This window comes from Panthera pardus, unplaced genomic scaffold, assembly GCF_024362965.1.
Source record: "Panthera pardus isolate Hobbes unplaced genomic scaffold, ASM2436296v1 HiC_scaffold_26, whole genome shotgun sequence".
Classification (NCBI taxonomy): domain Eukaryota; kingdom Metazoa; phylum Chordata; class Mammalia; order Carnivora; family Felidae; genus Panthera; species Panthera pardus.
This window is the reverse complement of record NW_026526832.1, coordinates 34,173,066-34,198,681: the sequence shown is the minus strand read 5'-3', so window position 1 is coordinate 34,198,681 and position 25,616 is coordinate 34,173,066. Positions and strand designations below refer to the sequence as shown.

General features: G+C 41.6%; 1 protein-coding gene across 1 annotated transcript in view; it reads right to left on the bottom strand.

Annotated features, from left to right (window-relative positions):
* Nucleotides 1–13,708: 13,708 nt before the first annotated feature.
* YWHAQ (tyrosine 3-monooxygenase/tryptophan 5-monooxygenase activation protein theta) overlaps nt 13,709–25,616 on the bottom strand; it is a 39,505-nt gene continuing 27,597 nt past the window's right edge. Inside the window, exons 3-6 of the mRNA XM_019452411.2 lie at nt 19,918–20,041; nt 17,078–17,241; nt 16,782–16,877; nt 13,709–14,789 (exon numbers count right to left, since the gene is read on the bottom strand). Coding sequence (XP_019307956.1) covers nt 14,730–14,789; nt 16,782–16,877; nt 17,078–17,241; nt 19,918–20,041 — 444 coding nt within the window. The 3' untranslated portion in view covers nt 13,709–14,729. The remainder of the gene's footprint in view (nt 14,790–16,781; nt 16,878–17,077; nt 17,242–19,917; nt 20,042–25,616) is intronic.

Genomic DNA, 25,616 nt, shown 5'->3' with positions numbered 1-25,616 from the left:
CATTAGTGACATTCAGTATTTGTACAACCATCACCACTATCTGGTTCGAGAACATTTTAATCACCCCAAAGAGAAATTCACACCCACACTGTCCATTACCCCCACCTCCCAGCCCCTAGCAAGCACTAATTAGATCACACAGTTTAGCACTAATGTTCTTTTTCTGTTTCCCAGTCCAACTCAGGGTACCACACTGCATTTAGCTACGTTAACTTTTTTTTTTTTTTCAGTTTATTTTTTAGTAATCCCTGCACACAGGTGGGGCTCAAACTCAAGACCCTGAGATCAAGAGTCAAACGCTCTTCTGACTGGGCCAGCCAGGTGCCTCAACTACATTAACTTTTTACTCTTTCTTTTTATTAATGCTTATTTATTTTTGAGAGAGAATAAGACAGACTTCAAGCAGGGGAGGGGCAGAGAGGGAGACACAGAATCCGAACCAGGCTCCAGGCTCAGAGCTGTCAGCACTGAGCCTGACATGGGTCTCGAACTCCCAAACTATGAGATCATGACCCAAGCCAAAATCAGACACTCAACCGACTGAGCCACCCAGGAGCCCCCACTTTATACTCTTTAGATTTCATAAAGTTGTTTCAAAGTATTTCATTCTGTAGGGAAGCACTAGTTGAGGTTGCTTAATTGGCGTCCAAGGTAATTGTCCGGCGGGATCCTTCACTACCTCCCCTCTGTACTGGTCTAACAGCTTCTGAAGTGACTTTCTTGCCTCTGGTTGCCCTCCACCAACACCTCTACTGGTCTAGGGAGCACTGGCTTAATGTCTTCTCATGGCATGTTTCTTGCTTCTTTTATCGTCAATATTTGCTTTAACCTGTCTTGTTGTCTACCGATATTTTACTTTTCTTCACCAGAGCAAAATTCCTAAGGCAAGGATCCTGCTGCCTTCCATAGCAAGTAACACTGCTGTGCATAAGGAATTCAACAGTATTTATTCAATAACTATCAGTAAGTTATCTGACAGCTAGATATCCCACAATTTCCCATTTTTAATCAAATAAATGAGACCATTGTAATGCTTGGAGTGGGTAGAATCGTATCATCTCCAAAAGATAGGTTCAAGTCCTAACCTTCGGTATTTGCAAATGTGACCTTACTTGGTAATAACGTCTTTGCAGATTTAATCAAGCTGAGAGTTGGTGTTCCTGGATTGTGATGGGCCCTAAATCCAATGACTAGTGTGCATATGAAAGAGAAACCCCCCCCCCCCAACCCCATGTAATGATGTTGAGGCAAAAGTTGAAGTAGGGGCAACTGGCTGGCTCAGTCGGTGCGACTCTTGAGCTCAGGGTTGAGCTTGAGCCGCAGGATGGGCATAGAGTTTACATTTTTTTTTTAACATTTATTTATTTGAGAGAAACAGAGCATGAGCGGGGGAGGGGCAGAAAGAGAGAAAGACACAGAATCTGAAGCAGGCTCCAGGCTCTGATCTGTCAGCATAGAGCCCGACGCAGGGTTCGAACTCATGGACCGGGAGATCATGACCTGAGCTGAGGTCGGATGCTTCACTGAGCCACCCAGGCATCCCAAGTTTACTTTAAAAAAAAAAAAAAAAAAAAAGAACAAGAACAAGAACAAGTTGGAGTAATGCAGCCACAAGCCAAGAATGACCAAGGGTTGCCCACAACTACCAGAAGCCAGGAAGAGGGAGGCAAGACTCTCTCCTAGAGCCTTCAGAGGCAGAATGGCCCTGCTGACACCTTTGATTTTTGGACTTCTGACCTACAGGACTGTGAGAGAATAAACTTCTTCTGTTTGAAGCCACTGGGTTTATGATAATGTGTTACACAGACCTCACAGACCCATAAGCTCATGGCAAACACCAGGGGGTTTCTTCCCCCTTTGCCTTTTCTTCTGAAATTCCTCTTGCCCAGAACATAGTTCTAGCTATCAAAAACCTAACCACCCTTCAGTGGCCAACTTAAGCTATTGTTGTAGATTCCAGGTCTCTGGGACCAGTTTTTCGCACTTGTCACCTTTTGAAGATTCCAGGGTAATGGAAAAAGAGTAGGCAGAGAACAGTTAACCAGAAGAGTTTAGGAGACAATTAAAAAAAAAATTTTTTTTAATATTTATTTTTGAGAGAGAGAGAGAGAGAGACAGAGACAGCATGAGGAGGGGAGGGGCAGAGAGAGAGGGAGACACAGAATCCGAAACAGGCTCCAGGCTCTGAGCTGTCAGCACTGAGCCCGACGCAGGGCTCGAACGGACAGTGAGATCATGACCTGAGCCAAAGTCGGAGCCTTAACCGACTGAGCCACCCGGGTGCCCCATGGAGACAATTTTTACTGCACCCTGAGAATTAGTCAATCCCCTAATCCAAACCCAACTAAGTGAAGCTTTGAGGCGGATTTAATAAATTTCAACAGTATTCAGCACTTTCCCCAGGTTCTTCCAAATGCTATGTCGTTGCGACAGCAACCCTCCTAGCAAAGGGGGCAGAAGGACCAATGCGGACTGGTCCAGGAGCTACATCTCATCCTTTATTATACCATAATTGCTAAGTTTCTGCTCTGTTCTTTGAGGATTTCATTGTGGCTTAGAAAGGAGGGCATGGACTTTGCAGCCACACAGCCTGGACTTGAACACTTGGCAATTACTTTGACAAGTTACCTCGTGTTTAAAATAGGGAGTGAAGAGTACCAACCTTGTAGGGATTTAATGAGAAGCTGATGTTGTCAGGTAGCAATATGGGAAAATAACTGTAGCATTTTGTTTTTTATTTTTTTTTTAATTGTAATGTTTTCATTTATATTTGAGAGAGAGGCATAGAGTACGAGTGGGAAGGGGGCAGAGAGGGAGACACAGAACCGGAAGCAGGCTCCAGGCTCTGAGCTGTCAGCACAGAGCCAGACGCGGGGCCGAACTCAGGATGGTGAGATCATGACCTGAGCCGAAGTCGGTGCTTAACCAACTGAGCCACCTGGCGCCCCATAACTGTAGCATTTTAAAGCAATTTGTTGGAGCAGCAGAATGATAAAAGGAAAAATAGAAAAACCACACATTTTGCAAATATTCGGTCTTCCAAAGCCCTTCTGATGGAGGATGATGATGTCAGGTAGCCAGCAGAGAAGAGACTAGTTTACATTTTCTTCTCCTCCCTTCTCCTCCAGGCTCCTAAATTTTAATATGAAAACTGTAGTGATTTAATCGCTATTCTTCAACTGATTCCATTCTCTCTGAGAAGCCCTGAAGCCAGGTCACACGCTAGGCATGGACCCAAGCTCTTTGCTTCTGTTCACAGTGGGGGAAAAACTCTCCTTGTCCTGGCCCCCATACACTGTTCAGAGAAAACACGTTTATTGGGCATGGGGACTGACTCCACTTAAGGAACCTTAGTTCACGAATCTGTTCCCAGAAAATAAAGTAACTGGTTAACAGTCTTGAAGGATGTGTTCTTTGCTTTTGGGCAAATTCCAGTTTCTTCTTGCTTGAGGTTGAACAATAAAATCCACAAGAAACTCCCACGTTTTTGACCTAGCCCAGCGATTTAACCTCTGCGCCCACTTGCCAAGCCTCCGATGGAGTAGCTGTGTGCCTGGCCTCCTGCCCCTTCTCCCCCCTGCCCTGCCTGCTGGCAGAGAGCCTGTCATGAGTCACACGTAAGATAACCGAGGCATCAGGCTGCAGGAGGCTGAGAGCAGAGCAGCAAAGCTGGAGGCAAGTGCGCCCTGAACCGAGCGTCAGGATCTTCGGGGAGTGCTTTTTACACCTTTGAAATAGCTCAGGGGTTTTCGGGAAACAGGTTGGCTGGAGGCCCGAGGAGTGCAACCCCATCCACAGTTGGTGCTCAGTAAGTTTATTAAAGAAACAAATTGAGGCTTGGGGAGTCCTGGCAGATAAGGAATGAGCCCATCGTTTTTATACAAAAGCGGATCTTTTACCCATAATGTGGTTTAGGAGGAAGAAGTGACAGAGCTGGGGTTATCTGTGCTCCAGACTCCTTTGCTCTAAGGGGGTGGCACTCCGGTTGTAGCTGATGGGAATGGCGTCCGTAGTTGGGCAGTGGGCAGCGTACCTAGCTGACCGCGGCATTGCTGCAGGGAGCCATGAGGTCAGGGTCTAGGATCTTGATCAATGAGATCTGCTTATAAAAACATCCTAGAATCTAGGCAACAGAAGGAAGCACTCTCACTTCCATGCTGTTCAGGTTATACATGAAAACCAGGGACACCTGCTGGTCTGACCTGCATGGTCACCATGCAGTCCTGTGCTTTGCTTCAGAGGGACAGGTCACGCTGAAGAGCCAGAACATAACAGAGCTGCCTGGGGGGTGGGGGTGGGGGGACATTACCATTTATTTATTGGCTTACTCTGAAGCAGTACAGATCAGACAAGTAAGTTGACGCTGCGGCTTATTGTTGGTATCACGCACAGCCCTTGATGCTTCGTCGATAGGACAATCTAACTATGTATTGACTTATATTCTGCCTGGTTCTAGAAATAATTTCGAAGCAGACATCCATTAAAGATGCCACGGAGCCTAGCTGGCTCAGTGAGTAGAGCATGTGACCCTTGATCTCAGGGTTGAGTTGGAGCCCCATGTTGGGTGTGGAGATTACTCTAAAAAAAAAAAAAATCTTAAAAGAAAAAAAATAAAACAAACTCCAGTTAGTGACATAGACATAAACTTTAAATATACAAAAGAATGCAGTTGTTATCCGGTCTGGTGATGCTGTTTTCAGCCACAGCACTCTATCCCCCAAAGGAATCTTTTGCAGAAACAATGCAAATACCTATTTTATGTAGATCAAAGCAGGGTTTGAAATACTCCTGGAACATCGTCATAGTGTTTCTGAACTTTCCAGAAAGAAGTTCAGAGATTTTCTCAAAGTCCCCAGCAAGTTAATAGCAGGAATGATGGCCCAGGCCTCTCTGATCTCCAATTTGGGGCTCTGTCCACCCCAATGGTGGTTAACCCTTTAGACAACTCCTAAAACGGGGCCCCAGCTGAGACAGGCTAGTTTTTGATTGCTGGCTGACAGAGGAGTGTGCAGTCCAACAGTAGATAGTGACAGGAACGTCCCCGCAGCACAATATATACAAAAAGAACAGCTGGACCACCAGTTATTCACCAGTTTTCACCTCCAATGTGCCTCAAAAACAGGGCAGTCAAACCCCTAAGGCAAAATTCAAGTGAGTTTTGGGAGACTTGAGAGGATACAATGTTCCCTTTTACCGTAGGAGCTCTTAGCTCCTGGAGATGCAGGGGCATACTTGCTCTTGAGATTCTTAAGGAAAGAAAGATAAAGAGGGCAGCCTAATTTGGGTTTGTGATCTCTCTTACTCTGGTTTAAGCTTTGAAGAATTGAGGAGGAAGTGATTAGCATCCCATTTCTACTTTAGAAGTGACATCTCCCTGGAGCCATCAGGAACTTTTCTTCACTTTGAATTGAGTTAGCAACGGGGTCTCTTCTAGCTTTCCTTCAAAGAAAAAAGATTTTGAAGGATGAATAGGAACTTGCTAGGCAGAAAAGGAAAGGACACGCTAGGTACAGGGAGCAGTACTGATAAGGACCCACAAGCACGACTCTAGATGTGCCACACTGACACAGCACAAGTTCTAGATTTCTTGCCAGAAAAGCTGAACCTGAATCTAATGCAGCCTCTTGAGCTAACCTCCACTTATAGGAGATATGGATGGGGGATAGAGGAACCAGCTACATAAAACCGCAAGGAAGCAAAAGACAAATCTAAAATGGGAGGCAGTCTAAAGGAACCTACCCCTGCTTCTGCAACAAGCCCACGTCCCCACCCAAAGAAAGAGGCACGCTCTAGATTAAGAGATGTGAAACACCACAAATGCAACATGTGGTCCTTCTCTGAACCCAGATTCCAACAAATCACTAAAAATAGATTCTTGAGGCAACTGAGGCAGTAGGACTACGAACTGTATAGACGATGCCAAAGAATGAATGTGATTTTGTTAGGTGTGAAAATGGCCATTATTATCGAAGACATTGTATTTCTTAGGAGATGTACACTGAATTATGGAGTAAAAAATACATAATGCCTGTTATTTGCTTTAAAATACTTCAGCCAAGAGCAATAATTTCCTGATAAAGAATTAGGGCAGAACCATACCGTGGCATGAAACACAGTACATTATGGAAACATCTCCCAAGTTCTATCACTGCCTGATCCCTTGTTTTGTTCACCTGGCAGAAGGGCTGGGATCTCAAAATCAGGTATCTATTGCACGCACGATGCATAAATTTTCTCTTCTGATCCTCTAACAACCCTTTGAAGCATTATCCCCGGTTCACATTCGAAGTGACTTGCCCAAGGTCACAAGATTCGAATCCAGAGCCATCTCACTTCACCCGCCTAACAAGCACCCGTGGGATTTGTCAGACATCCAGGAACTCTTCTGGCAGGTGGCAAAACGGACGGTAGCCAGCATCCTGAGCCTACTTTCCCACACTTCCGTAGGCTGCACTCGCGTCCCATTCCTAAACTCTGACATTTGTTAGCACACCGCACACATTTCATTCACCGATGAGTACGTTGAGCCGCTACGTGGGGGCAGGAACTGTGTTTTGGCGTGTTGGTGTTCCGTGCATTCATGACACACATCTCCTCACTTGACAGGTGAAGCCAGCCCTTAGAGATTTTCAAATCTGTTACCAAACACAGGATTGGAAATGTACTAGGTGAGCAACAAAGACTTGAACATCATTTCTCCAGCCTTCTCATTATTTGATCTATTAGAAACTTAAGCAAAACGTGCAGAGCTCACTTTGGGGTATCTGTCACCCCGTAAGAAACCCTTGTGGTTTGGTCTGAAATAGCCTTTTCATCTTTTCTACAGCCCTGCACCCTAAAGGCACGTGAAATATGTGAACACAATACTAAATGACTGCATATTACTGCTTCTATTAGATCTTTTTTTAAAGTTTATTTATTTTGAGAGAGACAGAGCGAGTTGGGGAGGGGCAGAGAGAGAGAGGGGAAGAGAAGGAATCCCAAGCAGGCTCCGTGTGGCCAGTGCAGAGCCCGATGCAGGGCTCGAAGTCACGAAACTGAGAGATCACGACCTGGGCCAAAACCAAGAGCCAAACACTTAACTGACCGAGCCACCCAGGCGCCCCTATTCGGTCTCCTAAAAGTCTCACTCGTATTGTACTTTTGCTTTAAAATCAACAATTTAGGAGCAGGAGGGATTGGTGAATAAAAATAGAGGAAGGAATTCAAGTGCTCTAGCTTGTGATAGGAATATTGGGCCCTCAGTTTGACCCCGGCGACTCACAGAACCATTAGCTCACAAGATGCCCTAACAAGTTCCTGGGCCCCCTGCCTCAAGATTGAGGCCAATCTCCCATCAACACTGATCTCCCGTTAACACCGAATGTAGACCTCTGGCCTCATACCAGCCAGATCCCTAATCTCTTTATCTAAGACTTTAAGGATCAAGTCTACTAACTCATCGCCTCAGCATCTTGTCAAATCACGAAACCTGCTTGATCAGGGTAAGAGTAAACCTGTGTTTTTACTCTTAATACAAAATCGTTGATACGGGCAATGAAAGGACAGAGGCAATTATCCAGAGGGCCTCTGGTGCTCTTGTGCACATACAACCCAATCAATTTCAGCGGCTGAAAGGAAGACCCTCTCCTTCATTAGCTTCACAATGTGCTGCTCTACCCAGAACCCTTTAACTTTACTCCCCTGCTGTGAAACTCACTGGATCTTTACTTTGGCTTTAAATAACTGTTCAAACTTCCTTAAAGCAGTAGTTCTAGAAGTACCAAGTCCTGGCCAGCATCAGCATCACCTGGGAACTTGTTACAAAGGCACATTAAGGGCACTACCCCACACCTCCTAAATCAAAACCTGTTTTAGCAAGCCCTCCAAGTACTCCTGATGTGCTAACATTTGATAGTTATGGCCTGGAGGCACCATCAGTCACTCACCAGTTAACTCTTGAGAGACAGAGGCATTTCTTCTTGGCTTGTTCTCTGGGTCTCGATTCTTCTTATTTTAACACAATGACCTCTCCCCATTTTATTCCATCAGAGAATGCTAATTAGAAGCAAAACTATAGCTTAATTTTTTTTTTTTAACTTTGCATTCCCAAGTTACACCGTCATTTTCTTTTTGTGTCTGCGTCCTTGAAAATCTAGGGCAATAGGTCTATTCAAAGTGTGGTCGATTTTCTTATCCGCAAGCCTTTTCACTTTGTTGGAGCTTTCCAACTCTGAAATTAGGCTTCTTTTCCACCTGTGTTCCACAGGCATCTATTCCAAATCCTTTACACTTGGAAATGCTAACACAAAGAGGCTCACGGGCAGAACAGGGGATCTATCTTTGTCACAGGGAAGAAAGGTGATGAGGAGAGATGGGACTCTACAGCTATGGAGTGAAAGTTCCCAGCTCTAGTGCCCAGTAGTCCTTGGCTCCTAGCAGGCTCTCCGTTAGTGAAGGGATGGGTGGATGACGGATGAACGAACGAACCAAACAACCAACGAAGGAAGACGTAAGTTAGACCTTAAGCTTCCAGGCCGCCACTGTTTCCGCTAGGTCACCGGCCCTCAGGTTCTGCAGTTGTGGGAAGAGGCAAGTCTAGCCTGGGAGAGTTAACAATCTGGTCCCGTTCAGAGCGCCAACTCTCAAGTGGTGGCGCTGCAGAGTCGGAGAATGCCAAGTCTTCAGAAATCCTTCCAGTGACGGGGCACCTGGGTGGCTCAGTCAGTTAAGCATCCGACTCTTGATTTCTGCTTTGGTCCTATCTCACGGCTCGTGGGTTCGAGTTCCGGTGGAGCCTGCTTGGGATTCTCTCACCCCTCCCGCTCTCGTGCTCTCTCTCAAAAATAAACCAAAAAAAAAAAAAAGAAAAAAGAAAAACCTTTCCAGTGAATCCGAGTTCCAGAATAGCTGAAAGAACAGCGTATGTCGAGGGGCAATGGCTGCAACACACAGCCTTGTCTGAAGACCCTCAGGTCTAGGAGGGAGAAAGAGCGCTCACCAAGTCCAGATGGTGAAAAACCTGGTGATGGGAGCTCAAAATGAGAAACTAGAGGTCCAGTCTCCCTCAGGGGCCTGACTGATTCAAGTCAGCTGGTGTGGAATGAATGGCAGGTAGCTTCACAACACACGCTCACTTCTAGTATACACATCCACCCACACTCAGAAATAACGTTAACCGGAGCCTCACTAAGAGGGCTTAATTCCTCTATGTGACCGCAGTGGAAGCCCTCTAGGGCTTCCTTAGGCAGCCCTTAGGCTGCCCTCTAAGTTCAATTTCAGCTGGCTTTAAACAAACCTCCTCTACTTTTCACCAGTGACATCTAGGAAACAACAGAAGGCTCACAGAAAGAACAATGAGGACTTTTGTACAGGCAAAGATCTATCAATAACCACAACAGGGTGCTTCTAAATAGCCTAGGTGACCATGAAAGCTACCCTCAGTCAGGGGCACATATCACAAGCAAGAGCAAAGCAAATGCCCTAGCGAACTAGAGCCCCAAACCAGCCCCCCACGGCCCAGCATGGCAAACAACGAGCCTACAGCGGATCGCTTTGTGTCTGAATTAGCCAGGAAATTACGAAATCTGTAGTTCGAGTTGTAGCACTTCACCCTTTTGATAAGCAGGAGTAAGATCTCCAGATATTCCTGAAACAGATGTATTCCAGCTCACACAAAAGGATTTAAGAGCCTAGGGTAGTGAGGCCTACTGTACTTTTTTTTTTTTTTACTCCAGGCTCAACCCTGAGTTTAAGTGCGATGAATGATTCCAATCGCATGAAAGCCCTTAAAAAACCTCTTTGCTAGTTGGGTAAATCCTAACTCTGCCCTGTTTCCAGGGTTTAAGTACTGCCTTGGTAGTCTTAGGCCAAGGCTGGGATTGCGTTGCAGAAAGTGTCGGAGAGGAAAGATAAAAGAATTAATCTTTACACAATCCTTCAAGCAATGTGAAATCAAAACACCACTTTCAAAAGTGGGAGTCTCCCCTTTTTTCTAAAGGGCATTAATGGACTCATTGCTCAGCACATTCCTAAGCAGAAAAGTGTTGCCAAGATCAAAATGCTGTAAGCGGAAAGGCCCCAACCATTAAAAATGGATATTATTCACTACGGTAAAATGATCAACGCACAGTCCTAGAACATGGATTGCAAAGAAACTTTAAGATCACCCAGAAGAAATGGTTTCCAAACTCATTTGAACTCCATTTTACATGACCCTACTCACAGAAACTGACTTTACAAACTATTACCTTTATTAACATGCCATATATTTTCCACGCTATTTTTTTGATGTAAGCTTTACACCCAACACGGGGCTTGAACTCACCACCCCGAGACCAAGTCACACACTCTACCGACTGAGCCAGCCAGGTGCCTCGATTCTTCATCCTGTTAAAACCTAACCAAAAAAAGCTGGCAGCGACCCATTAAGTTTCTACAACCCATCATCTGGTATCTGGTTTTAGCCTAAAATTGGGAAAAGTACTGATTGGCTGTCACTGCTTCCATCTCCCCCAAAAAAGGGGGCGGGGCGCAACGTACCACAGGATCTAGGAGTACCAGCTTGAAAGCAGCCTACTCAGGTTCAAACCCTGATGCTACTACCCGTCCTTAGCTTCTGTGCTTCAACTTTCTCCTCCTTTTAGAGGAGTCCTTTCAGACAAATCTAACCCCCAGATTTTATTGGGAGTTATATTTGTGAAGATGCTTAAAAAAGACAGGACCTGTCGAGATGGGAAAGTCGGGCCTCAATATGTTGGCCCAAGACCGCACACAGCAATACGAGTGGAAGCCTGGGCCAGCGGACTGGCAGCCCAAAGCACCGAGCATGACTAACACGGACTGTTATTCAACGGGAAACATACGCAGTAAGCCACAGATATGACAAAAAAAGATGCTTGGCAACGAATGTTATTTCCTTACTTTCTAAAGGTTGTCAGAGGGCTCACACCTTTAAAAAAAAAACTAGAGAAGCATAAATTAAAGCCTTCGTTTTCTAAATCTGAGTGACCAAAAGAATTAAGAGTAATTTTCACTGAAAATCCTTTTCAATTTAGCCAGTAGAGAATTATGGAGAATTTGGTTATTTGCATCTGGTTCTTTTGTCTAGTTCCAAGCCAAACGTTCGTTAGTTGCTGGGCCCTCAGCTAAGTCAGTTGGTCTGTTTGGACTCCGTACGTTTCAAACTGTAGCACCTGTGGCAGGGGAATAGTGGCACAGAAACGAACTTGGTATAGCATCTGAGTTCAAACTCCAGGTCTGCCATTTAATAGACACACAATTTTTGATAATTTCCCCCCACCCTGATGAGATGCCCTATCAGTCAAGGGGAAATTTACTTGGCAGGGCATTTGAGAGGATTAAATATGAATGGGCAGAGCACATGATCAGACACCACAATCCAATCAGTACTGGTTCCCGGTCAGTAAAACAAAAGGGCTGGACCACTTATGGATATGCTCAAGGTGTTATAATTTTAAATGGAAGAGGAGGAAATCTTCGCTTTGTTCTCTGGGTATTTATTATTACTTATTCCCTTCAGGCATTAGTTCTAAAGGCATATAGTCATTTGCAAGTGAAATGTAGATAAGCAGTAAATGGCAAGACGGCTTCAAACTGGATTTCACGATGATGATCTTCACATCTTCAGGTACCAGGTTCCCTAAGCACCTGCTGAATGGATCACAAAAAGTTAACTGTGGTTTATATAGGTACTTAGTTGCAATGTCCTCAAAACTCAATAGTAATACACAAGATATACATACATGGTAACTGTCCACTTGCAAAGCTCATTAAATACAAATCAGAGAAGGGAAGAGGATAGATGTAGGTCAGAATAAAACATAGAGCATAACTGCCTTAATCAGATTTTAAAGTGAAAATCTTCCTGAACTATGAAGAAGGGTGAAGTTAGGTGTTAATTTTAATATATTCAGATGACACTCACCTATAATCAGTCCGAATAAAATCAGGCTCACAATTTGACAAAAACAGTCCCATGGCATGCCTGTAATAGACCCTCAAATGTTTCTGAACGTTTGGCTTTTTAAAATAAGTGACTACATTTAAAAATAAGTGCATTTAAAAATAAGTGACTACAATTCTGATTTTCTCAAATTATTTTTACTACTAGAAATTTTACACATCTTTAAATGGTCTTTCTAGTGTTTTTCATGATTTTAAAAAACAAAAATAACAGTCTCTACTGATAATTAAGTTTGATATACATGAGTGTATTCTACCAATCCTGCCCCCAATCGACAAGTAGTTTTTCTTTTCCAATCTAAAATCAACAAACCATAGCTCACTGCACTGTATGTTGAATAGAAATCCCCAATGCTCGTCAATGTTAGAATGCAATCCCCCCAATTATTTTACTAAAACCTAAATGACATTAAAAAAAACCACTCTGCTAATTAAGTTCGAACTACAAAGCAGGTGACATTTAACATTTCTGATGTCTGAAAGTAATTTAAAAAGTTTAAGTTGAAGCCTATCACCCTTTCCTCCACCAGAAACTTTATTCATGTATTTTTCCCCTGAAGAAAGGTGTTTTCTCTCCTACTAGGTTCTCAGCAAAGATCTACAAAAATCCTCTACATCTAGTGCAAGAAGTCCCCGAATCAGAGGATTAAAAGGAGATAACACAGGCTGGACTCTTTGCAAGATGCCGATTTCTGCTAAAGCAAGGACATATTTATTTAAATTTGAGACTAAACACTGAGAATAATCTGCTTTTTAAGAAGGAAGGCTACTTTGGTAAACTCGGTGATTACTCAGAACTTACCAGTACTTGTTACAATGTGATGATTCTTCTAATTCACAACGTTTTTTCTAGTGTCTTGGGGCGCCCTGGGTGGCTCAGTCAGTTAAGCATCCGACTTCAGCTCAGGTCATGATCTCACCGTTCATGAGTTCGGACCCCACATCGGGCTCTGTTGCAAACAGCTCAGAGCCTGGAGCCTGCTTTGGATTGTGTCTCCCTTTCTCTCTCTCTCTCTCTGTCTCTCTCTCTCTCTCTCTCTCACACACACACACACACACTCTCTCTCTCTCTCTCTCAAAAATGATTAACGTTAAAAATAAATAAAACATAGTGTCTTACTGATTTTTCCCCAAGTCTCATTCAATTCTATCTTTTCATAGTCACGTTTTAAGGAGATAAAGGCTGATTCTACGCAGCTGAATTTTTCAGATTATCTTCTGACTTTGAAATAAATTCTCAGGTCAACACTTAAGACATTCTAGTTTAACAGCCAATGTGATACTATAAAACAAAAATTATTTGAACCTCACTCATGGTACAACTGAATGTTTAGAGAGAGAATTCTTTGAAAACTAAACAAGTAATATACTCTGGAACTCTGACATTCGGCTTGAATATCCACGGAAGCATGATTCTAATACCAACCAAAGCACTCATACTCACATAATTAACTTTTCTAGTTTTAAAATGTCCACTTTATTCCATGTAACACTTAACTGGGTAACATTTACATCTGAAGAAGAGATGGTCCACACAACTGCTCTATGGTAAAACACTAACTCTAAGACATGTAGTCCAATTGTATCCATTTCCAGGCACCGCTAGACAAGCGAAGTCACAATGCAGGTACAAGCATCACTACATTTTACATAAGATAAAAGAGGAGTATCAATAAACTTCAGGAAGTAGTAAATTCGTCTGTCCCTTAAAATGAGTATGCAACCGTTACAAAGCCATAGTAAGTGGTTTATAAAATGTAGTTTTATTTTATGTTACTCTGCTGTTACATAGGGCATAACATTTTCACAAGGCTTTTTTGGGACTACAGTCGATGATCAGCAACACACAACAGTGGTCCAACTCTCTACACGAGGGTCGCTAGACAAACCGGACGCCCCCTCACATGTGCACAAACCTGCATGGAAAAGTACTAACGTTTTAGACTCGGACTTGTGGACTTTATTTCCCCTTTCTAGTGTATTAAGAAATGACATGCACTTTAATTTGCCAAAAGCAACGCTTGTATTCTGGCAGCAACATGCTACTTCTATCACATAGGAAAGTGAATACCAGAACTACAAAAGGCAGGAGGTGTAAGTGAATTTTTATTGGGAAGGGAAGTTGTCAACTCAAACAGCAGCAAATGAAGAATGAATAAGGAAACTTCCTGTTGTCACAGATACCCAAGACCTCCATCATATTTGATACAGGAGGAATTTCAATTTGCGACCCCCCGCGCAGAAATGCCAAATGCTTTTCCGTTCAATCTAATACTTCTGGATTCCTACCAAAAAGGAATACAGGAAGAGCACGGAAAAGTTGCTTACTAAAAGGAAACCCCCAAAGAAGTAAGGGAGGGAATGGAGAAATTAAGAAGTTATGTAGAACACTTTTGAAATTGTAATGAACTGCATTTTCATATCTTCACAGTAATACAAAACACAGTCACTTGCAGAACTGGTTCAGATTACTTAAATACCAGATACATTTTTAGTCCTCTACATAAGTGTTTGGAAGTTACTGACGTTCGTGTGAAATGAAGCTATTAATACTTTTCTACAGCAGTAACTGCACACCAGGAAGGCCAAGACAAACACAAATCAAGGAATGGAGTTTTCCCAAAGCCGCAGTGTGAAAAGACTATGAACAGTTGATTCCATACACATGAACGGGTTTCTTTGCTATAGGAAATCCAAATGGAATAAGGAATGGAGATGAGTAAAAAGGTTTCTTGAGGGGAAGAAGGATGACACCCTGTACGCATTTAGTTTTCTGCCCCTTCTGCCGCGTCACATTCTTCTCCTGCACTGTCTGATGTCCATAACTAGGAAAAAAAAAATCATATTAAGTTATCCAGACAATAGACACTGTGACTAAAGACTAGAAGTTAGATTTCTCAAACTCCCAAACACCATCAACTCCTCCCCCGAAGTGTATTTTTGTAAACCTCCCAATATGCATTTGCAAAATGACACAAACTGCTTCCGTACGTTTTTAAAGCTCTTTTTTAATAGTAGTATAATTTCAGGAAAAAACGTATTATTGTTAGAATTTAACGTTATCTCTGCTCGCAGCAGCCAAATGTTCTTCCTGAAAGCACTACTGAAATATAATTCATGAAATTAACAAGGCAAAAAAATTTTTAAGGAAGGAGGTGAACCATAGTCATTTTAACGGTTTCCAAATATTTCAAGGGTGACTGTATTGAAATAGGAGCAGACCTATTTTGTATGCTGCAAAGGGTTAAACGAGAACAGGTGATGGAAATTAGAAGGACGCAGTAGTGGGCAAGAAGATGTACAGAAAACATTCTTAAATTAAAAAAAACTTTTAACACTTATTTCATTTTTGAGAGACAGGGACAGAGCATGAGCAGAGGAGGGGCAGGGAGACAGAGAGAGACACACACACACAGAATCTGAAGCAGGTTCCAGGCTCTGAGCTGTCAGCACAGAGCCTGATGCAGGCCTTGAACTCGCGAACTGCAAGATCATGACCTGAGCCGAAGTCAGACACTTAACCAACTAAGCCACCCAGGTGCCCTGAGAAAGCATTCTTGAATTAGCTAGGATGTTAAAACAGAATTGATCTCCAAGGACCTCTCCAATTTTAGGATGGAACAATGAAGTGAAGAAGGAAATAGTCAAGTTTTACTGACTATTAACAACAGTTCACAAAATGAATTTCTATTAGATCAACACAAAGAGACTACGGGTAATTTTAGAAAAACAAGAATCGTATATAATTTTTAAGTTATGTTAAAAAACTAAGATAAATAGAAACAAAACATCCCTAAAGAACTGTCTAAGAGAGAAAAATAAAACAAAGCCAGTTAAGATAAAGGCAGCCCCACAATATTCCTGAGAAGAGATATAATGGCTCAGTTTGCTTTTCTTCTATGGAAGCTCTTTACACTGATCATTCTTCTACCACTACCCCACAAGAACAGAGATTTCCAATGGCTGGGAATGGAGTATCTTCATTATTTCCTTGCTCAGCAAAGTTGACCAGATATGGTGCTAACATAAAAAAAAAAAAAAAAAAAAAAAAAAAAAAAATCCTTTCTAGCAAAAATAAAGCTCCAAACTGGGGAGAACTACACTTATATTAAAAGGAATAGTCCCTTCGGCCACATTTTGTCTAAACGTTTTGACATATTAAATTTACTTGAGCCTATAAAAGAAGCTAAGTACAGCTCAATTTGTGTTTTTTGGCCCATTATTTTCCCCTTCATTATCTGCCTATCCAAGAAGTAGGAGAAAAACAAAAGAAAAACAAAAAAGATAAACAAGTGAAACAGGTCTTGGCCTAGAGACAGAAGTGGAGTAAACTGAGGTTAAGGTTTACTCCCTATCAAATGACTGTAAGACATCACAAAGTAAATTTTCATTATAACAAGGCATTTCACGGGATTTTAGGAAAGCTTAGATACCTACACAATTCCTAAATTGCTGTCGCTAATTGATCCAAAACAAGAAAATATTGCAACTATAAAACCTTCCTATATTAACATAATTATCAACATCTTCATTCCAATGCAATCGTCAATGACGTTAATATTAAGAGTTCCTACAATCTTCGTATCTTCTCAGGAAGGTCTAATAAAACGCCCATTCAACTTGAAAGTCTGCCTACAAAAGAACATTTGGCCCACACAGAATACTAACAAGCACTCAATAATACTTTCACTTACATACCTGTGTTCATTTTCTGAGAGAAAGTTGAGCTCTGCCCCAAAATATAGGGAGACTGAAATAACTATTTTTGTTCTTAAAAAAGACAAAGGATAACAACATTGAAAGAAGGAACAACTCACTGTTAGGTTGTCTCTAAGCAACTGCATGATGAGGGTGCTGTCTTTGTAGGAGTCTTCGTTCAGTGTATCAAGTTCTGCAATGGCCTCATCAAAAGCCTATGCGTGGTAAACGATATTTGCATCAACACAGAGTGATTACAATTACAAGCCATTTTTACTAAATAGGTGAGCAACCACTTTATACTCTACTATCCATTAAAAATAAAGTTCAACGGACTCATTTTCACAGATTCTCAGTTTATGGCAATGACCTTATCAGTATGAGTAAGAACTGAGGAGAATGATCTGAAACTTACTGTTTTAGCCAGTGTGCAGGCAAGCTCTGGGTTATTAAGGATCTCATAGTAAAATACAGAAAAGTTAAGAGCCAGCCCCAGGCGGATGGGATGTGTGGGCTGCATCTCCTTCTTGCTTATATCAAAAGCCTCTTGGTAAGCTCCTTGGGAATTATCTATCGTTTCTGGGAAGGGAAGGAAAAAAACAAGCACAATACTGAAAATATCCATCAAATATGCAGCACGTTAACACCTTTAACTTACGCTACTACCTCACGTAGCAGTGATTTTTCTGTGGTTTTCTCTTAAAACCACTTATACCACAAAAACATTCTTGTAGTAGGCTATTTAAAAACTAGTTTACAATGTTGTTTGCTTATAATCAGCTTTTTTAAAAAACAGCATGAGAGAGTGTGACCAGATTTTTCAATCTCTCGGACTAAGACACTTTTTTCCTATCTTTTAATTTTACTAATTGGAAATGCAGCAATTAAAAATAATTTGACTGAGGGGCACGTGGGTGGCCCAGTTGGTTAAGCATCCAACTTCAGCTCAGGTCATGATCTCATGGTTCGTGGGTTTAAGCCCTGTGACAGGCTCTGTGCTGACAGCTCAGAGCCTGGAACCTGCTTCGGATTCCGTGTCTCCCTCTCTCTCTGCACCCCCTCCCCCCGCTTGCACTGTCTCTTTCAAAAATAAATAAACATTAAATAATAATAATAATTTGACTGATGGCTGCCTGACTGGCTCATTCAGAAGACCATGCAAATTTTTTTTTTAATGTTTATTTTTTAGAGAGAGAGACAGAATGTGAGTGGGCTAGGGGCAGAGAGACAGGGAGACACAGAATCCGAAGCAGGCTCCGAGGTTCCGAGCTGTCAGCACAGAGCCCAATGCAGGGCTCCAACTCACAAGCTGTGAGATCATGACCCGAGCTGAAGTCGGACATTCAACCTACGGAGCCACCCAGGGGCCCCTACGAGAAGAGCGTGTGATACTTGATCTTGGGGTTATGAGTTCAAGCCCCACAATGGGTATGGAGATTACCTTAAAAATAAAATATTTAAAATAATAATAACAATAATAATAAATAGTAATAATAACTTGACTGATATGGGTCAATAATATCATTAAAACCAGAAAAAAACTGGGCTATAACACCTCTTTCCAAAATAATGAAAACACTTTACAAAGATCATCACCACCAATATCTGTATTTTTGTGATTTATTTGTAAAAATAATACTGATTCTTGGTATCAAAAGAGGTATTACGTGAAAGGCAATATGAAAGTGTCAACATATAGAACAAAATCTGCTCTGACCAGAGGTGGATTACTGACCTAATAAAAATGTCACCTTCCTGAAAAAACTGTTCAGTAATTATTACCGACACTAATCTGATTGTATCCATGCGTTCACAGGGGTAGGCAGGCTTTCTCAACGAGACCACTGGTCCAGTACAGCTTTAGAAATACTGACCTAACAGAAATTTAAGGTTAGCCCTTTCTGGCCTGAATATGTGCATTTTCCGTCCTCTGAAATGGCACATTTATTGATCTAAATATGGCCCTCACATACGAAGGAGTTCCCGCTGACTGGGATGTAAGGAAGTACTACATACAACGAGCAGCCGTAAAGGTGTCTCAGCATCTAGGCTGTAAATATAGACTACCTACGAATCCCAGACGATTAGAGTATTCTATGGAGAGGACCAGAAATGCCCACGAACCAGAAAGGATTAAATCATCAGACTAAGGCTGGGCCTATGTCCCAGTCTCCCAAAGACCCCCCTTTGACTTGCAAGTATCTGTCACTTTCAGTTTTGCTTATCTTTATGGCAACAGAAATCATAAATCAATAATATTAAGTTTAGTATACAAGTTTTATTACAGCAGAGTACAACAGTCTTCTCTTGGTATCTTCAACTACACTGATATTTGGGATGGTCACACTGTCCCACTTTCAGTTAGTAACTCTGTGCGGGCAGGAAGCCACAGTAACTATTTGAAGGGGCACGCTCTTTTTGGATGGGGCAAAATTCGAATAATGAACCTACTGGAAATAAGGAATTAAGTGAAGCTTCTATCTAGAACTTGATAAATTTGGTAGCAGGCACATACACAAAATTTAGTTATAGGACCTGCCTTATACTTAGCTACTAATATTCCAGGGAGACAGAGTTCAGTGTTAATACATTCACTTTGATTTTTTTTTTTTAAACAAACAAGACTGGCAATTCAGTTACTCTCTTTTTCTGTACCTACATTTTTCTATGACAAATTATGTACGAGCAATAATAGTTTCATCTCACCTCTCTTCCTCGGAAATGTAGTTATAATTAGTCAACAAGATGATCCTTCAGAACAGGTAGTAGTTAATAAATTAGTATGTCAAACAGAAGAAGTACAACATCTTGTTTCTATATTCTGTATGTAATTTCCAATTATCTTAAATTGTAAGGTATAATGACACTAAGGGCCATGAGACAACAGAATCACTCAAAGCATATGCAAATGACTGGGGGCTAAAAATACACTTAGCCAAATTCTAAAGCATAAAAGATTAAGCTTTTTAAAGTTATTTTTAAAATATCTTATCAGATTATAATCAGAGTTTAGGAGTTTAATTTTTCAAAAACAGCAGCACATAAGGTCAATTCATGACTATTTTCATTTTTGAGAAAACTAAGGTAACATTATTAATTTTCTTTTCCATAGATTCCTAGATTTTTTTTAAGACTCCGAGATTTTTAAAAAGTTAAAGAGGGCCTGGAGATGACATAGTGCCTACTGGTACAGGGTCCCATTTATCCTCCTGTCCTTTACATTTTTAACTTTATCCATAAACCAAACATACTTACGTTTTCGATCATCACCACATGCAACTTCAGCAAGGTACCGGAAGTAATCTCCCTTCATTTTCAGATAGAAGACCTTACTCTCTGGATTAGTTGCATTGGCTATTAAATACTTATCCAACAATTCCTGAAAGAAATAAGATAAAATATTAGGCACTAATATGAGCTCACAACAATATGCACTGGCATCATCACCACAGCAACTACAACCATACCACCTTGGACTTGAAACATGGACTGAGAGCAGGGGTCACAAGGTTGTCATCAGTTGAAAGCTTTGGCTCACGGCCAAGTCACAGTTTCTAATAGTAGAGCTAGAGCACATCGAACACTAATTAGAAAGAGCCTGGGGGCACCTGGGTGGCTCAATGAGTTGACCATCAGACTTGGGCTCAGGTCATGACCTCGCAGTCTGGGAGTTCGAGCCCCACGTCAGGCTCTGTGCTGACAGCTCAGAGCCTGGAGCCCGCTTCGGCTTCTGTGTCTCCCTCTCTCTCTGCCCTCCCCCACTCCCACCGTCTGTCTCTCTCAAAATAAATAAATAAACTCAAAAGAAAATATTGGGTTAGTAATTAAGTATGTCTTTATTCCCTATTTTACTCAAAGAAACGTACACTTGATCCAATGAGCTAGTGCCTCTCAAACTGAGGAATTTGTACAAGGTGTGCCAGAAGAAAAGTCACAGAAGAAGGGCACCTGGCTGGCTCAGTCAGTAGAGCATGCAACTCTTGATTTCAGGGTCATGAGTTCAGGCCCCACACTGGGTGTAGAGATTACTTACAAATAAAATCTTTAAAAAAAAAGTCACAGAAGACAAATAGGAATAGAGATCTTTGTGGACTATCAATTTTACTCGATGGTAAGTAATTTAAAAATTTTTTTGCAATAAATATCATGGAGGAGAGTAAAATTCTCATAGAAATTTTAAGACACCAATACCTATACCTCATAGGTTGGTTTTGGAAGTGAAACCAATCAGTGGATGTGAAAGCAATGCGCAGTGCGGTGTCACATGTTAGGCGGTTGGTGTCAGTGGTCAGCCAGCCAGGTATCGCCCCTCTTCTGACTCGGTGCAAAGTTTGAGCAGCACTGATCTAGGCAATGTGAAAACTAGTGAAAAAGTTTAAGCAAGAAACAGCCACAGTCATCTTTGCATTCTGGAAAAATAGCCACAGATATTACCAGTTAACATTATACAAAAATACCAACTACAAGGGTGCCTTGGTGGCTCAGTCGGTTAAGTGTCCAACTTCGGCTGAAGTCATGAGTATCATGTTCCTGAGTTTGAGCCCTGCATTGATCTGTGTTCTCCTTCTCTCTCTGCCCCTTCCCTGCTTGCTCCCTCCCTCCCTCCCCCAAAATAATAAACATTAAAAAAACAAACTACAAAACTGGAAGTTTAGAGAAGAATCCAGCTAAGACGGTTTCAAATTCACCTAACTGTATTACTGAAGAAGCAAAAGGTTGTTTACAGTTTAAAAGAAAAAAAAAAAAGGCTAAGAAAAAGTTTAGAAAACGGTTCTAACTCAAGAACTCTCTCATTGTTTATCTGACTAAAAATGGCCTAAACAAAATGCAATGATTACATCCATAACTTATTTTAACGGAAATGAACAGGAAAACATATTTTAAATCCTTAAATTTACTTTTTAAAAGTTTCCATAAAAAATATTTTAAAAGGGCCTAAAGCTCAGGCAAATTTTTTATTTTAAAATTACCTAACAAAGCCCCAGGAGTCTATACATTATAAAACTGGCAAACTGCATAAAAATTGTGGCCAGGAATGAATCAATAGATGTCATTAAGGGCCACACCCAAACACTAGAGGGAACAGTGAAAACTAACGCTGGCTCCCGACCACCAAACTCTTAATTGAGAAAAGATTCAAAAGAGAAGCCTGTAAGAATTTCTTCTGCTCAGCATCACCAATTCAACTTTAATAGCTATTCGCTAACATGAACCTGATCTTTCCCAGAATCTTAGAAATTCGTACTACTTTAACTTTTCCCTCTAATACCATTTGTATAGATCACGGACGACTTTCAATTTAAAAATGATTTTTGGGGAACACCAGATTTTAGGACTTTTGCGTGGAGGGACCGCCGCAAAGAAGCGGCCTTGTTTTGAAATCACAAACTGAACCGCAGCCATCCCTACCTTTAAGGAAAAATTCAACAAGAGTGGATTGTGAGAAGCTGCATTACACAACACAAACACAGTATCGACTGTGTGGTAGCCACAACCTCTGCTTGCACCCAAACTGAGAACTGGCACATAAGACATTCTCGTCCTCCCGAGTGAGTCAGTTAGGACGAGATCACACAGAGGAGCTCCAAAAAGGTGCCAGCTCTGGTGAAGACATTTCGTCACAACAAAAGCTCCTCGGTTCCTTTAAGACGTAGTACTCTGCGATGGAACGTGGCCGAAGTGTGGTAGCAGAGGCTGAGAAAAGCCGGACCCGGGCGAGGACTTGGGGCGAGAAGAGAAAGGAGGCGGTTGTAGCACCGATCCCTCCTCAGTCACGCGGCCCGATGTGGGCGCGCTCATGAGGACGGCTGACCGGCCTCCAAACGATCGGGAAAGCTGCGAACAACTATTGCGTTAGTAAGTACGCAGCCACTCGTGAGCTAAACTCGTCCTTTCTAAAACTGCCAACTTTGACTACTAGCTTGCATACAGCCACGACACACGATCGACAAGGCTGGCTTTTACATAGTCACTTGTACGTTACTTCCACCTTGGAGTTTCAGCTAGATGTTATGGGTCCTTTGTCAGATGCCACACATCACTAGCTCCCTAGGAAGGATGGAAACAACAGGTACAGAATAACTCTGTCTTGCCACACGTTACCAGTAGTAGAGATGTGTATTTTAGCCCCAAAAGACAGTGGATTCTGCTTCATGTCTTACCAAAATGATCATGGCTATTACCAGGTAGTATCAATACCAGTACTGGGGCACCCGAGTGGCTCGGTCGGTGAAGCATCCAACTCTGGACCTCAGCTCAGGTTATGATCTCACACTTCGTGAAATCAAGCCCCGCATCGGGCTTCGCATGGAGCCCGCTTGGGGATTCTCTCTTCGCCCTCATCTGCCCGTCCCCTGCTCATGCTCACCCTCTCAAGATAAATAAATAACTTTTAAAAATACTAATATTAATTATTAATACCAGACAGAAAAAAGGCTATACTTCAAGGTATAAAGTCTAAATGTACAACTTTTATTTAAAAAATTATTTTAAAGACTCAACATGGATCAGAGAGAGAGAACCAAAATGATAAATGGTAAGTACCTGAATAAGAAAATCTTTCCATGTAAGGTAACTGGTAAGAAGTCAGGAGACAGAAAGAGAATCAGTTTTAACATCTAGGTAGTTAAAAGTTCCCCCGCTGATTTCTCCTGCACATTATTCTTGTCAGTTAAGCGGGAGATCCCCTTTGTAACTCTTCGACCTGCAGATTTTATGATCTTGGGAGGCTTGGAGAGCTAAGACGGGGGTTCCTCCAGCACTGACTGCGTGACTTGACTCGGGTAGAAGGCAAATGGTCATTCTTTTTTGAAAATCTGAGAGATCTGTAAAGTCCACGTACTCACTACCCAAAATTACAAGGTGGACTCGTAACTGAGGGCTAAACCAAAGAAACACAAACCTGAGCAAAATCAGAGGAAAATGTTTAAGTTACTACACAGGTCACTTTGAGAGACGCTAAAGGACCTAAGAATAAGCTTAATCTCATAAAGATAGGATGGCAATAAAAATAAAAGGTGGTATCAGAAAAGCTATGGAGAACTGTATAAGAAATGAAATTGTCATGCAATCACATTGATGTAAATTGAGTACAGCAACTATTCCTCTTCAAGCCCATGTCTTAGAGAAAAGGCTAGGAAGAAAGCAAAACTCTAATACTAATTCTATCCCCAGGAGTGAATTATTTTGGCTTATAATAATCCTACCATCACATCAACAGTTTTTCTAAACAATTCCTTTGGCTTCAGTGGTAATATTCCATGGCATTCGACAAACTAAAATAATATGTTTACCTTAAACTCATTTATAAGTGATTCCTGTTTACAGACAAAATAAACTGCTCTTGTCCCTCATCATATAGTTAGCTTATTCTTTTTTTTTTTTTTTTTTTAACGTTTATTTATTTTTGAGACAGAGAGAGACAGAGCATGAATGGGGGAGGGTCAGAGAAAGGGAGACACAGAATCTGAAGCAGGCTCCAGGCTCTGAGCTGTCGGCACAGAGCCCGACGCGGGGCTCGAACTCACGGACCGTGAGATCATGACCTGAGCCGAAGTCGGCCGCTTAACCGACTGAGCCACCCAGGCGCCCCAGTTAGCTTATTCTTTATATAAGAAGCTGATTTATTTAGAAGAGTAGGTAACTGATGAAGAGTGTTAAAATACAAACAAAATATAATCAAAAGGAAACAAAAGATGTTCTAAGGATTTTCAATTTCCTCTTTTTAACTTACTGAAATTAATAAAACGCTATTAAACACATTCAATCTCTAACTTTAGGGGACACATACTAATCATTATCCATATATTTTTATCAGTTTAATCAGCACATACTACCACCAAAACTACATCCATCCATTCAGCAAATAGTCAAATGCTCAACATATGCCAAGCCCCATTCTAAGCACTTTATGTATTATTTACAGCTAAACAAACCATCGTGACAATGAATAAAAGCACACTGGAGTCCAAAAACGTGTCCAAGTCATACAATTAAGTGGAGCCACTATCTGAAACCGGAGGTAGTATTTCTAAGCCCTACCCTGTAAAATAAAGGTTAATAATACCCAAAAATACCTAAAAGCATTTGTCCTTATGTTAGATATTTATTACAATTAGTAAAACAAAATGATGGTGTACAGGGCAATATGATTATTTAACAACTGGAACATTTACTGAATGGTAAGAGCTACATTTTTCTGACATTCCAACCTCAAGTATCATGTAGCACACACAAAAAAAACCACTGACATGATATGCATGAAAAATAGTCTCTAGACATTAACTGTCTCCTAATTAGGTTGATTAATCCAAGGCACTGAAATCAAAGTAAAATTTAAGACTCAAGAAGGAAATCACATTTCATCCAGAAAGAAATTATACACACATAACCACCCTGATTTGGGGTGGCTGAGTGGACCTTTCAGAGGCTGCATGTGATGGGCTGGAATTACAGGATGGGTCCGAAAGAGAGGAAGATAAAGGACCAGGGTAACTTTGGGTTATTTTAGAATGTATGATTTGAGAAATTAGATTCCTTTGTGAAAGTGATTTATGTCATTAGCTCTATGACCTGGTGGCAAATCACAGCTTCTCAAAACTGCTTCTTTATATAATGAGAATATGATGATCCAAAGGCCTTCTCTTCTCAGAAATTACCATTTTAGGGGCGCCTGGGTGGCTGAGATGATTAAACATTTAGATTTCGGCTCAGGTCAGGATCTCACGGTTCATGAGTCCGAGCCCTGCGCTGGGCTCTGTACTGACAGCTGGCTTGGGATTCTCTCTCTCTCTCTCTCTGCCTCTCCCCTGCTCCCACGTGCTCTCTCACTCTCTCAAAATAAATAAACTTAAAAAAAAAAAAATTACCATTCTAAGTATACCAGCTAGGGTTGAATCTCATAAAGGACTTGTTGCCTTAACTAAGGAGGCAATGAATCATCTATAACATGATCC